Below are 14,640 nucleotides of genomic sequence, written 5' to 3'. Positions count from 1 at the left end.
ATGAATTAGACATGAGATTCCGACAGCAACATTTATCAAAGAGCAGCCTATGCCGTCTGTACATCTTGTCCTTGACGTGTGCAGCGATATTTGACAGCCATGCCTTATATGTTTGTTTGAAGGTGCTTTAAGTATGTGTTGCAGCCTTTTACTTTATGCTGAAGCATCATTGACTGATTTCCAGCCTACCTCATCTGAAAACAGAAACATCGCCTAAATGTCTCAGAATGTGGAAACAAGTGTTCTGTAGCCCGAGAACCAGCAGTGCCAGTCTGATGATGTTCAGCCTGTAGAGTGCTGGTGCTCATTTCCTTGTGCGTATTGTATGAGAAGCTCTTTGGGCACGACAGGGGGGCTGTGATAGAGTGCCAGCAAGCCTGCAGGGGATTATTGCTGCAGTTCCAGATCCTGAGGGGCTATGGGAGATAGAGTTTTTGTTTATATTACAAATTAAAACAATACTGCATCAGTGCATTCAGGAAAAATGTGGTCAGGCAGTCTTATCTTGGATTTAAGCTATGGGTGTGTGTGATAGCTTGAGGATGTACAGATGTATGACCACATCTTTGTTTGCCAAGTGTTTGTCTGTGTCGGACTCATTAATCTTGGTCTGACTCTTCCTTTGCGCTACAGCGTTTTGAATCATGCACCATACATTTTTGAAAAACCTGAAAGAAAACATTTTATGGGGAAAATGTTCATAGGAATGGGGAGCACAAGACAAAATAGTAATCTTGTATTAACAATAGTTATTGGTTGGCATGGCTTTAAAGCACCATTAAATGGAAAACATGGTGGTTTGACCAAAAATGAAACATGACTACAGTCAGGTTATGTTTCCTCTCACTCCCACTTAGCCAGCTAATATTTATTTAATATGCAAATTAGTGCAATGCCCAGATGAACATTTATAATGTTGATCAAAGTGACATCAAGGAGCTTCCCAGTACAGCTGCTCATTTCTCCATGGGGATACAGGATGTTAAGTGGTTATTTACTTAAGGTCTGCAGGGATTACACAGTTGTTAGTTTTTTCTGATCCATAATTATTTCTCCAGATATCACACATGATCATGATTTAGCTTCCTTCCTTTGTTTGGTGATGATTTTTTTATCCCTTTATTATTTATGGATTGAAACATACCAGCTGAATTTTTCAGTTGCATGTCTGAAAAATTCTCTCCATACAAATGAGCAGTATATGCTCTACAAATAGGTAATATCTAACAAAGAAGATATTCTGGTATACTTAAATTCACTCTGTCAGTGGTTTAGAAAGAATAACAGAGAAACCAACCCCCTGTTAGCTTTCACAACCTACATCCATCCACCCATCCATCGTTCCATGCCTTGCTCCGTTCGTTCTGCCAAACTGTCAGGAAGGCTGCGTTTCCTTTGCATTCATATGCTATCCACAGGACACAAAGTGCTGCCAGCCAGCTGTAGCCTGCTCTGCTTCCCATCTTCCCTCTCTCCTTTCTCTGTCTCCCACTCCTCTGGAAAGACATCAGACAGGTGTGGCAGGAGAAGAGGCAGATGGCAAGAATAACAGGGGAAACTTTTGGGGGAGGAAATGAAAATCAGAAGATGTGAAGAAAGGGATGAATCCAACACAAACGCACTCATGGAGGCGCATACATTTTACTCATCTGCTGCTTTATTTTCTGGTGTGTCAGCCAGCTGCATAAACTACAATTATGTTGGTGCGCGCACACACACACACACACACACACACACACACACAGTGCATGTGCCCTCTATAATAAGCCCTTTTGATGCTGTGGCCTTGAGGCTAATAGGCATGCTAGAGAGTGTGACAGCTTATAACATCCCGATGATGGAGATGTCATTGAGCAGCAGTGTTTTATGAGTGACCTGTGTGCTGGTGGCAAAGATTGATTTCCAGGATGTCATCTACTATATCTGACTGTGCATGTACACTGTAATGACACCGGTACATACTATATGCAGTACACATATAGTACACAGGTGCATGATGACAGATTTGTACATGTACAAAACACACATGAACTACCATATATAGACTTGCATTTGTGCAAAAAGATTTGGCATGAAAACACCTACACACACCATATGCACACAGTTTTGTCCTAGCCTTGTCCCCATTTCAGTCAAGGCCCAGTGCTACCTCTGGACGGACCATTGACTCTTGTATCTCATAAAGGCACAGTATATAGTAAAACCTATATGTCCTCTAGTCTATCGCGGCCTTAGCACTGGTATTAAGGCTAATGGGCCTTGTGGATAAGCTCTAAAACAAAAGGACTGATGAAGGTTCATGGCTTTCAAAGGTGACAATAACCAGGCACTGGTCAGGTCCGTTGTTCCTCGTCAAGGAGGATGCCGTTGTTATGTCTGATGTCTACTTCTCAAGCAGGGTTTTAAGCCATGGACCAAAAGAATCCATCTTTCTTTGTTTATTGTCGCCTACTTTTACTCTCTCACTTTATTGTTCAAACACAAGCTGCTGTGAATACTGTTATTGGTAACCATTTATGTTAAGGTTACATGAATTATCATAAATTCATGCATGACTTCATTCACAAAAAAAAGATTAAATCCATTCATGTTATTCATGAACTATCAGAAGAAACAGTATGTTAATACAACACTTAAAGTTATTAATAAGTTATTAGCATGTGACTAAGCCCTCATACCCCATATATTATTCAGATGAAAACCAATGTCATTTTTATGGGTAATTAGTGGTGTTGTTAATTGACTCAGTTCCAAATGTTTTAACTCTACATCTTATGCTAGAAATATGCACAGTGACTTTCCTCTGCTGGTTGAAACACGGCTTTTGCAATTTCTCTAATCTGTGGCAGGTGACATATATGGTAGCAGCTTTCATCACCAACTGCCCCCAACTCATACTCCATAGCCATACTGACACTGCAAGATGGACAATCTCTCTTAGTTGCTATTTTAAGATAACGTTACAACACGTTTCCCACACAGTCTTGTGCTGAGAATGATGTTCAATTAGCTTGCCACCCTCTGGCAATGAGCCAAAAAGTCATAGTTTGCTCGTTCTACAAAATCATCCATCCTCTGTCTCAACTTTTTGGCCAGTGTTTGTATTCAGCCTCAGATTGCGTCTTTTTGTTTGTTTCCTTGTTTTTTTATTGAGATAAGGACTCCTCATTGTTAGGTGAACTGTGGGTTTTGTATTGAGCACTGACTGTATTGGACTTCAGATTCTTGTGTGTTTTGTGCTTCTTAATGCCTTATTCCCTTTTGAAATACTTGGTAGGTAGTTATTGTGGATTTATTGGCTATAAGCATTTCCCTGCTGAATTCCAAATGTTGTAATAATGATTAACTATGCTTCATCATTTTATGCTGCTTCAAAGTTTTATTTTCTGTGTTTGTTTGTTTCTTTTGCTGGTTTCAGGCTATTTTCTCCAGACGCTCTTCCCACCTTCCCAGCGTTCCTTCCAGGGCTGCATGCAAGCGATTTTGGTGGACGACCAACCAGCTGATTTGCATGCAGTGGAAAAAGGCACCATGGGGGCTTTTGAGAATGTCAGCTTAGACATGTGTGCAATCATTGACAGGTAAGAGTGATCATTTCTCCACAATATGCATGCACATCCACACAATCATTCATAAATGGAATGAAGACATTCAGTCATATGCAGAGCACTAAAACAATTTGTCATGAGTGTCATAAATCAAATGGTTTTTAAAATGAAAGAGTCATATAAACAGAGTCTTATCCAGAGATGTATGACTCAGGACTCTGGTTGCTGTGTGTGTAACTGCACAAGAATGTTTTTGTGTGTGGCTGTTTTTTTGTGCACTTGTCATACTGATAAATTGATATAATTGATGGGGTGGATTCACAGTGTAAGGGCTGTGTGTGAATAGCACTTTTTTTTTTCATTTTAAACTGAAAGAAATTAGTAGGCTTCATCCTTGGAAAACACTGTATGATCTTAATCAAACATCAAAAATGAGCCACACATTTCTCTCTTTCATTGCCAAGAAAAACAGAGCTGGAGATTCTGCACAGCACGTCCCAGTGTTGGCTCACTAGAAGCATTCATTACAACTTGTTGACATTTCAATTTATTTCCTTGTCATAGACTAGACAAACACATTGGACGGGATTTGCCATATATGAAATCATCCATGCCTTGAGCTCAGTTTGAGTGTTTTTTTAAGCCTGTGTAGAAGAACATTTAAACTTTGTGGACTGAATTAACCTTCAGTCTTGTGTTATGTAAGACCTAAGTAGCTTTTTGTCATGCAAAGGGAATATAGACGATTTCAGTGACCATTAGAAATTGCATGAATCGCACTGTTGAAGTGAACAAAACTGGGTAGCTACAATTCAGAGATGACCTCTAATTGGAACAGCATTTTCCCGAACCAAGCGGTTTGTTTTCAGGTCAGGTTTATCGATAACACTTACCATCATCAATATCCTTGCTCAGAGAAGTAGACACCTACTGCCACAGCTTGATTTAAATCAATTTTGTCCTTACTTCAATAGAGGTCTGACTTGCTAGGATAGGCTACTTTGACCATGGCGTAGGCCATGTCCACACTAATACATATAGACCCATTTAAACAAGCTGCTTATGTGTCACATTCAGTTTTCCTACTCAAAAGCATTTTCAGATCATTTTTCTAACAATTTAAAGTTTCATTTCGTCATCTATGTCTCTGGTTGCGTATTATGTGTTTTTTTAGCTACTTTTAACAGATACTGGATCGAAGCTGTTAAATGTAAGACCTGGGCAACAGCATTGAACTCTTCAAATAAATCACTATTTTAAATGTATGAAGTCATCTGACGTAGCTGACTATACAGAAAGTGTTTGAGACTATTGGAAGTCGGCCTTTTAATGTGGAAGTACTTTTTTCAGATGAAGATTGAATATTTAATATTAAGATTTTAGCCATTTGGAGGCAGTAGAAACTATCTATGAATGCAATGCTGACATATTATCACTTAAAATGATATGCCGGACTTGTTAGCATACAGTTGTCTACCTTACACATCCAGCAGACATGGAGCAACAATAACACATTGCATGTCCAATATTTAGCTCTGTATTTGGTTCCAACATCTCCTAACTGCTGCTACATTTTGTGTCTGGCTGAAAAACAACTATGAGATAAGTGAGATTGAACAACAATGACCTGAAAGAGGGTAAAATGCTCCTTGGAGCAGAGAGAAACAAGTGAAGTGATACTATGAGCTAATAGTTCCACATAATGTATTTTCATTTGATTACTGTTCAATCCAGTGATTATAATCACTTTAGCATTCATATGTTAGAATTTCCAAAAAGAAATGCTTTGTTATCCATACTACAGTTTGAGACTATGGATCCAGAAATGCATCCAGTTTTTCAAAAACCTCTGTTTTCACAGGTGGAAAAACATCAAAATTATTAATTTAATTTTCAATTCAGGCATGGCCTTACACAATTGTGTTTTAAACTTGCATTTTCATTAAGCATGTTATGTTTTCATATCTGTGTTTAATTTGTAGAATTGCTGGCAAACTTAAAATTTGTTTTGCCTTTGTGCTATTTTGAGGATAAAATTAGCACTATAGCAGATTGTGGTGTATTACCACTGTTGCTAGCAACAAGCTGACTGTGATCAGATTTTTGCAACAAACTGTTGTGAAGGTCCTAAGATGTCCACAGCAGTTTCCTATCCTTGCTGTTCGCAGTATTGCCCATCTCTATTCCTTCAAATGTTCTGTATCAGCCCTGCAGTACTTGAGATGGGCCCTGTCCTGCCATGGAAGATGAATGGGTGCAGTGTTACCATCTAACTAATCAGAATGTCTTTGAAGGCAGTTCAATAGCCCTGTCTGACCTCCTTTTGATCAATGCCGTTCCACTGTGAGATTCTGTTTAGGCTGAGATGGTGGAAGAACCAACACACACACACACACACGCACACACACATACTCTTATGCTGACACACACAAGGCCATGTGCATGCAAATTCCCATATTCCACAATGTCACTGTCATTTCTATAAGGCTACCACAACATCACATGCAGTGGCACATAAAGGCTCACACACACTCTAGAGGTGCCTCATTCTCTTCATAGATTTAGCTTTTTCATGCAAAACCCAGAGCACATGAAGTCTGTGTATTTCAGTGCTTCAGTTCATGGTGCTTGCTGAGCGTAATGTGTTTTGATCGTATTTTCTCGTCAATCGCAGCCTATTGTGAAAGCACAATACCATTGTATCTGTCCTTGTTAGTCTGCTGAAGCTACAACACATTGTTACATACTTATATACATATCACAGGCATATTAGACTTTTTTTTCATTTGCAGTACATGTAAAAGCATCACTGCATGATAAAGTCAATGTTTAATAGTCCACTGTGTATGATTAAGGGAGCTCTATTTACAGAATATGACAGAAATGTAATATAATATGTACAACTATGTCTTCGTTCAGGTGTAATCACTTAATAATAAGAATGGTTATATCTTTGTGACCTTAGATTGAGCTTTTTATATCTACAGATACCACAGCAGCTCTTCCACAGAGTCCGACATGTTGAACTGCCCTGTTCAAATACTGTTCCACAGTTTCTCCTTCATGCTATTAAGACAGAGGGTTGGACAAGGGCTTGAAATGAGCAAGATGCCACTAAATCCTACATACTGGTCCTTAAATATGATTTGAACACCAGTGGGTGGGCATTGTTTTGTTTTTGTTTTTGTTTTTTTTTGGGGGGGGCATATAAGTGATGTCAGGCAGGTACATGTGTAGTAAGCATCTACAGTATTTCTGCAACAGTTAACAGGGCCAAGATATCCTTAGTAGACAATTATTTAGCAAATGTCATTTCTCTACCTGCATTTGTCGTTACACCTGTCCCTTATTGCTTGCTTTCATGGTTACAGAACATACATAGTACAGAACATTCATACAGACAAACATACAGTTCATTTCTTGATGCCACAACATGTATTTTCTTCAGAAAGTAGGAAAAGCACACCTCATACACGCATATAAATAAACAAACAGGTACTGTTACACAGAGACATAAAAACATGCTCATGCTCCACTGTTCAGTGAACTCATCATATATCATATGAACAAGCCCATAGTTGCATGTCAGCTTCAGAGGTATTATAACAGTGATTGTCTTGTCTGTATCCCAAGATGGAAGGTCTCTGTGCTGCTGCCTGACTCCCTACATGACTAAAAGAAGCACTCTGCATTTTAAAAAGACCCCTGCCGCTCTCTTGAGTGATTGTTTGTTTTTCCTCCAGCTGGCTTTCGTCTTAACATCACTTTTATTCATTCAAATAGGCAGACTCAGATATTTTAATCACATAACTTGTGCATGAATACATATGTGTGAGTATGGGTGTGAAAGCTCTGAGTCTATAGTGCCTTGGGATTCAAACCCAACAGGCCTGCTGACAGATCAAACCCCAGAACTTTGATGTATTCAGGATTTGAGTTGGTATTCAAACTCCAACAAGAAAAATGGTTATGTCTTTACTGCTACTTGCTTACTGCTCTACCCCACTGAGGCAGATAACAATAATTAGTTCACTCCTACATAAATGAAACGTAATTCCTCCCTTTGAAATGTGGATACTGAATTGTAACAAAATCTTTTTTTTGCTTTAAGATATAGACATTTCTGCATCTTCTGTGATAAACAATTCTAACACCACCTGCTCACATATTTATTTGTCTGTTATCACACAGTGTTACTTATTGCAGCTTGTGATTGTTGCCTTTCAAACCACATTAACAAGTAATTCCTGCCTGGCAGCACACGTTCAATCAAATGCTCGATTATGAGCAATGATGCATTGATACAAACACATGTATTGTGTGGTCAGTTATTGGCATTCACAATAAGCAATCACATCTCGTTTTTGTGCTGACATGTGTCAACATTTTTAACATTTTTTTCTTTTTTCGTGTTCACAACTTTTAACTTTTTGTTTGGTATAATCAAGGTTAAGATCCTGCTGCTGTTAAATGTGTTCTTGTCTACCTGAATTTCATTTTGTCAGACCCTTTGCATGCTAAAGTGTGTGATCAGTTAAATCTTAACGCATACATCAATCTCAACTCAGACACTTTTTTTCGGATATGGAAATCTTTTGAGTCTCAGTGGGATTTCAGTGCCTCTCTGCATTATTCCAGAGGTACAGTATATTGCAGTAGCCTCAGCCAGCTTAAGGGACAAATCCTAATGTGTAAGGTTGAATTAACACATATAACAGACTCTGGACCACTTATCCTCTTTAAGATGAATATCACTTTTTTTGTGTATAATTGTAATTCTTTGCACTCATACTGTAACTTACTGTCCCATTCTTTCACACTAAATATATTCTATATTAGGCTGTTCTGACCGAATCCAATCCTCTCACAGACAAAGGTATATTTTACATATAGTGAATGACACATTTGACACACTGATGGTAAATGGATTTATATATTTCTATAAAAATGTTCTGGTCTACCGACCACTCAAAGCACTTTTACACTTTTTCACATTCACCCATTCATACACACATTCTTATTCTGAAGCTCCATCAGGAGTCATGGTCAAAGGTAATTCTTGTGTCATTAAACGTATTAAAATGCCTCACGTGTTACAGATGTTTAGCGGGCAGATTGTTAGATGGAAATACTGAATATTCATATTATCATAACTTTATAAACCTGAAACATGCTGGTAGGATACAATGGAGTGCGGCAGTGTGTGTGTGTGTGCTTCTGACTTTCATATACTGTCTCTCTCATTCTCTATCTAGGTGTATGCCTAATCACTGTGAACATGGCGGCCGGTGTAAACAGACGTGGGACAGTTTCAGCTGTACCTGTGATGGAACAGGATACACTGGAGCCACCTGCCACACTTGTAAGTATGTGAGTGTGTGTGTGTATGCAGTTATGTGTTCATGCCCATCTGTGTTTTTTTCCCCTCTCTTGAATACCACAGTGTTCTGCTCCTTGTGCATTAGTTTGATTTGGCCTTCGTCTGTTCGCCTTTGAATGATTAAGCTGTTTTTCCTTCCAAAGCCACAATCCTCAGCAGAGGGACAGATGAACTTTTGAAATGTTCAGAGGCCAGGCTTTTCTGCCTGCCCTGTGTGTTTTGTTCTCGTCTAAGTAGAGGCAACGCAACCAAAAGCACCAACACACAAAGAGAACAGACACAGAAAAAGAGAAGAAGCCAAAGAAGTGTTTTTTCAAAGCTCTCAAAAATATTTGAGAAAGCCATTCCTTCTACCATATGCTACAAATGTTATTTGTGTTTAAGAGAGGATGAGTATAGTATAGTAAAGTACAGACTGAGTAGAGATGAAATTGTTCCAGCTATAGCAGCATGGAGGGACAGAGTTTAAACAATATTAGAAAGGAAATAAAGCATAGGCAATAAAAACAGAAATATGATTAAAAAGCACAAGATGTATAGTGAGCAAAGTTTTTGTGTGATCATCACATATCTCTCTGTCTATGTGTTTGTCAATATTTATGGGCTGAAAAGAGATCGCTAGAGGCACAGCACCTGCCCGAGAGATTAGTGTGTCTGGTTTTGGACTGGAAAGTCATGGGCTGAATCTGGGGACCAGCCAGCAAAATGTGTTTATGGAGATTGGATGAATATATTCCCTTCCCTTAAGAGTCACTTCTGATGTACCCTTGAGCAAGGCATCAAGCTTCAAGTTTTTTTTCAATATATCTGCTTTAACCAAGCAGAGAGAGTCTAACTAAAAGATATTTAGTTGAATATGGGAATTGTTTTTGAGTTTTTGGACTTTGACCTATACAAGGGACTAAACGTGAGGCTATCTCAACCTCTGCTAAGGTAAATATTTAGGTCCATGTCTACTTTATGACTGTATTCCAGTTCAGATGGAGGTTACAGTGGGACATGTGCGTTACATAGTGTTGATTTTACTGATGTTTTATTTCTTTATATGCATTTGAATCTTTCTGTTGTGTTCAACCACTGTAAAGAAATCCAGTCCTAGGAGAAATACTGGTGTTATCCAGCTTCTATTATGTTACAGCCTTTGACCAGAAGTGGTGCCTCAATAGTCCTGTGCAGATCTTTGTGAGATAGTTCAGCAGGGTCAGTTCCTCCGAACACCTGTGTCACTGGAGTGTGTCATCTCAGCAAGCAACTGCATCACTAAGGTCGTGGAGGAGAGAGAGAGAGAAAGAGAGAGAGAGAGAGAGAGAGAGAGAGACAGAGTAGGGGGGGTCAGAAAGAAAATACATGAAAGACTAAAAAAAAGAGAGAGAAAAAAGGCAGCAATATTTAAACTCCGTGTTAAGCCTCTGAACAGTCAGTCAGGAAAGTTTCAGACCAAGAGGAACTCTCGCATTTCTTTTTGATGTGTAATTGTTCCTCTCCTCCCCTCTCTGTCTGTCTTTGTGTAGATCGGCACAAACATAACATCAATATGTTGTCAGATAGATTGCTAGAGTGTGTGGGACAACACTTCTTGACAGGCACTGAATGGAGACTGGCAACCAGATGAAATTGCCTTCTGGAAGCAGGAGGAAAACAAATTTGGACATTGACGTGCATGCAAGATCCACTTCACAGTTTCATTAATCTTTGGTCTATTACAGAACAAAAATATATTAAGTGTGGAAATGGAATGCAAGCTATTTTAGGGGAGGTGTATCATCTTTATTGTCATGCTCTGGGCAGCATATGGTAAATGTGTAATATTAAGTGTAATTCTTAAGCCTACCCAGTATATCCAAAAATCACAAGTACCTCTTCTCTAGTGTTACCCACAGGACAGAAAATGAGATCGCTGAACACTTTCATGTTTATTAGAGGATCAACTCCTCTGCTTTTAGATAAAGACTTGGCCTTAATACTGCCACCACCCTCAGGCCAACATTTGCAGTTTAAAAGTGTTTTATTTTTTAGAATCATTGTCACAAAATATTCCAATTTCAACATATGCTATCTCAACATGATATAAAATATGCAAACCTGCGTTTAAAGCAATGAGATTGGTTTCACAATTAAGCATCACAGTTATTAAACTCCTCAAAGGTATCAAAGAAATATCCAGTTGTTGATTTCCCCCATTATTTTTCTTTCCCCCTGCCCCACCTCCAGCTATCTATGAGCCATCATGTGAGGCCTATAAGCATTTGGGCAGGTCCTCTGACACCTACTGGATTGATCCTGATGGCAGCGGACCCCTTGGCCCCTTCAAAGTCAACTGCAACATGACAGGTGTGTGTGTGTGTGTGTGTGTAGGAGTCTCTGAAATCACTGTTCTGTGTTTTTATCGTTGGTTCATCTATGCGTATGTGTGTGCAGGTGTGCGTGCGTGAGTGTGTGTGTGTGTGTGTGCGCACTTCCCTATTCCATGGAGACCCAGTGACCTGTGAGTGGAGGAAGCTCCAGCCCTCCTCATTCTTAACCTCAGACAGCAGCAGTCTTAACCTGCTATACGCGGGGTTTCTATGGCAACGTGGTCACAGCTACTGACATTTAACTCTCAAGGAGCAGCAGCTACAGACACAAACAGATACACAAGCACACACAACAAACTCACAGTATATAAAACTGACCCAAATATCTGAGTGACACACACACACACACACACACACACACACACAGTGGAATAAGTAGATAGTCTGGAACAGCAGAGCACACAGGCAGAGCAAAGGCGAGACTTTTAATGAAATGTCACTGCACTCCGCTGGCTAGGCCCTTAGTCACGCTGAATAGCACACTCACACACACCTCAGAAAAATGAAAAGTTTCTTTCTCCAGCACATACACACACACACACACACACACACCTAAGAGACCCGTAATACACACACACATTCCTTGACTGACAGTATGAATGAACAGGGCGATGTCTGAGTGACTGACTCATGCTATAACAGCATAGAAGTGTCCATTAAATCTTGGAGTCTCAGAGCTGTAACTTAGATTACACAGAAAGAACTTCACTGCCATGACAGCTGAACTGCAGATTTCTCTGTGGATGTGGATGTGGATGAGTCTGGTGTTCATCTAAATGTGTGGAATTTGCCTACCTACATACATGAACAAATAATGCCCAATTGCAATTTAAGAATAATTCTTTTGTTAACATGTTTGTGTGTATAGAGGACAAAGTGTGGACAACAGTTATGAACAACCTGCCACCTAAAACTACAGTGACTGGCTCCAGTAGAGAGAGACGCACCGTCTTGCAGGTTAACTACAGTGCCTCTATGGACCAGGTAAAAACACACGGACACACTTACACACTAGCATGAATTATACATAGAAAGACAGATTTTTTTACTGCTCTCAACAAGACAATACATTTTGTATTAATCTTCTGCTACACACAACCAACATTCTGTACAGTCAGGCTGCCTTTTCAGTTAAAAAGCTCCTTTCATTTTCTCACTCAAAAAGTCACCAGAAAGAATTTCCCTGTAATAAACTACAAGTCACTCATAGTGATCCACAAAAGACAACCGAAGCATTCATGTGTGAATATTTGACAACTTGAAACCAGGAGTAAAGCTCAGTGTTCCAAATGATTTGCCTCTTCATGTTTAATTTTTGTTTAACTATTTTTACAATGACCTGTTGAGCAGTAGTCTGACCAGCCATGGTTGCGGTATCCCCAACCTCAGCAAGGTAATCAAGTGTAGAAATCAGATGGATTTTTGACTTTATTATGTAGTGAAGTGACTACCGATCTTTCTAGTCTCTGGAGTGAGGTGAGTCATATCTCCTTGGATGTGCAGCTTTAAGTACATAGAATAAATGAAAAATGGCACCATGGTAACATTTATGCTTACAAACCAATATGACTGCTATGTTTTATACAAACCTACATCATCAGCAGCTTCATACACGGTACAGCTAGTGACTGCAGTCAGAAACGGTGTGATTCAACCTTACACCACAGCCCTACTGATTCAGTCTTTATTCTTTCAAATGTACAATGATAATTTAACATAACAAGTTTCACCCCGTGTCTCTTCCATTTGTCTGCTGTGGTTTTGCTGCATGCAAAGACTATTATTTTCCATGCGATGACAGGGTTTGAGTGGCATATTCCTCCTGTAATTATGTTCTCTCCTAATTTGTATGGATCACTTCTCTCAATCACGAAAAGCTAAATTAAAACATTACACACAGAATACTTTAATGCATTTTGCTGCTCAATAATTTGTTTTTACATGAAATGAACCTGTCTGGCTGAATAAGATAAAGTGAAAATACATATCCGTTCTATGTTTCCAGGTGACAGCCATCACTAACAGTGCAGAATACTGTGAGCAGCAAATCGCCTACAGCTGTCGCATGTCCAGACTGCTCAACACTCCAGGTAAAGGCTGGGGATGGTATCTTTATTCACCACTGACTCAAACACAAGACCACAGCGCTAACAGAGGCAGGATGTTCTTTTTGTCACATTCAGATTTTGATGGGAAATTCATATTAAGAGCACACTCTCACCATCTCCTTCTTTCTGGGGATACTATAGACAAAGACAAATCAAACAGGGTTTCTAAGGTTGAGAACAACCTTGAAAAGGGAATTTTATCCCCAAAACAGATGGAATGGACAACCTGCTATATGATTCAACAGGACGAAGTATTGTTTTCCAGAGTGGGTGGTGGTGAAGGTTATACCTACCTCATGGACAAGCCAGTGTTGAGAAAGGAGTTTATGTGCTGAGTCGTCTCTGGTGTCTCAGAGGGTTATTGTTGAGCAGGCCTTAGCGAAAGTAGCATTTACCAAAGAGACGCTTCTTTCGGCTGCAGTAATGTTACTATCTGAATTAAGGGAACAGAAAAAAAAAAAACAAAAGGGGTGAATGGAAGAGAGAGACAGAAAATTTCTCGTAGATTAGGTTGATGATATGAAAGAGAAAAGAGCTATGATGGAGGCTGACATTTGCACCCTTGATAAATTGATGGATGGATGAATACGCTGAGAAAACAGAAGCTACAAGTAAACTGACTTTCATCACCAAATCCAACAGGCGAACACCAAAAGGAAAGGAACCATCCTCATTGATTGAAAAGCAGATTGATGAGAAGTTTGTAGACATAGAGAGTGTGGGGTTTGTTTTTTGTGGGGTTCAAACAGGGAAGGGTCTCTTCTGGTAATGTTACAGTAGGTTAATGGTAAATATATAAATATATATAATAATGGTTTAAAATCCTCCAAGTTTGAACTCCATAGGACAGTTGTTTCCTACCTGACATTTCTTGCCCAGCACTTTACTAAGACTGTTGGTTTTCCCCTTTAATTGTTCACCTATCTGTGTGTTTTTACTGTTGCCTTCATCCTGTCTTTGTCTAGTACAGGACTGAAGATAATAGATTTGAAACAGACCATTGGAAATGAATTGTGGCCTGGCTGCACTCATTCTGATTAACTTGGATTACATTCATTTGCATTAGATTTGTTGGATTCAGTCTCTTTGGCTGTAATGTGTTCGTTCAAGGTCTTGTAGGGTTTTGTGTCAGTTTGGTTTGGATTAAGCTGGCTGGCAAAATGGTTGAGCTGTGTAAGGTTTGCTTTGGATTAGATACGTTTGATTTGCCACACAGTTTTGAATATGCAGTAGAGAAAAGTAGAGAGGAA

At 39.4% G+C, this 14,640-nt stretch overlaps 1 protein-coding gene across 1 annotated transcript in view; it reads left to right on the top strand.

Moving 5' to 3' along the window:
* Positions 1–14,640, top strand: part of cntnap2a (contactin associated protein 2a) — a 280,488-nt gene that overhangs the window by 176,876 nt on the left and 88,972 nt on the right. Inside the window, exons 11-15 of the mRNA XM_027274194.1 lie at positions 3,419–3,581; positions 8,804–8,910; positions 11,140–11,259; positions 12,151–12,266; positions 13,288–13,372. Coding sequence (XP_027129995.1) covers positions 3,419–3,581; positions 8,804–8,910; positions 11,140–11,259; positions 12,151–12,266; positions 13,288–13,372 — 591 coding nt within the window. The remainder of the gene's footprint in view (positions 1–3,418; positions 3,582–8,803; positions 8,911–11,139; positions 11,260–12,150; positions 12,267–13,287; positions 13,373–14,640) is intronic.

The sequence above is a fragment of the Larimichthys crocea genome, chromosome XXIII (genome assembly GCF_000972845.2).
Source record: "Larimichthys crocea isolate SSNF chromosome XXIII, L_crocea_2.0, whole genome shotgun sequence".
In the NCBI taxonomy this organism is placed as follows: domain Eukaryota; kingdom Metazoa; phylum Chordata; class Actinopteri; family Sciaenidae; genus Larimichthys; species Larimichthys crocea.
This window is presented reverse-complemented; position numbering and strand designations above follow the sequence as displayed.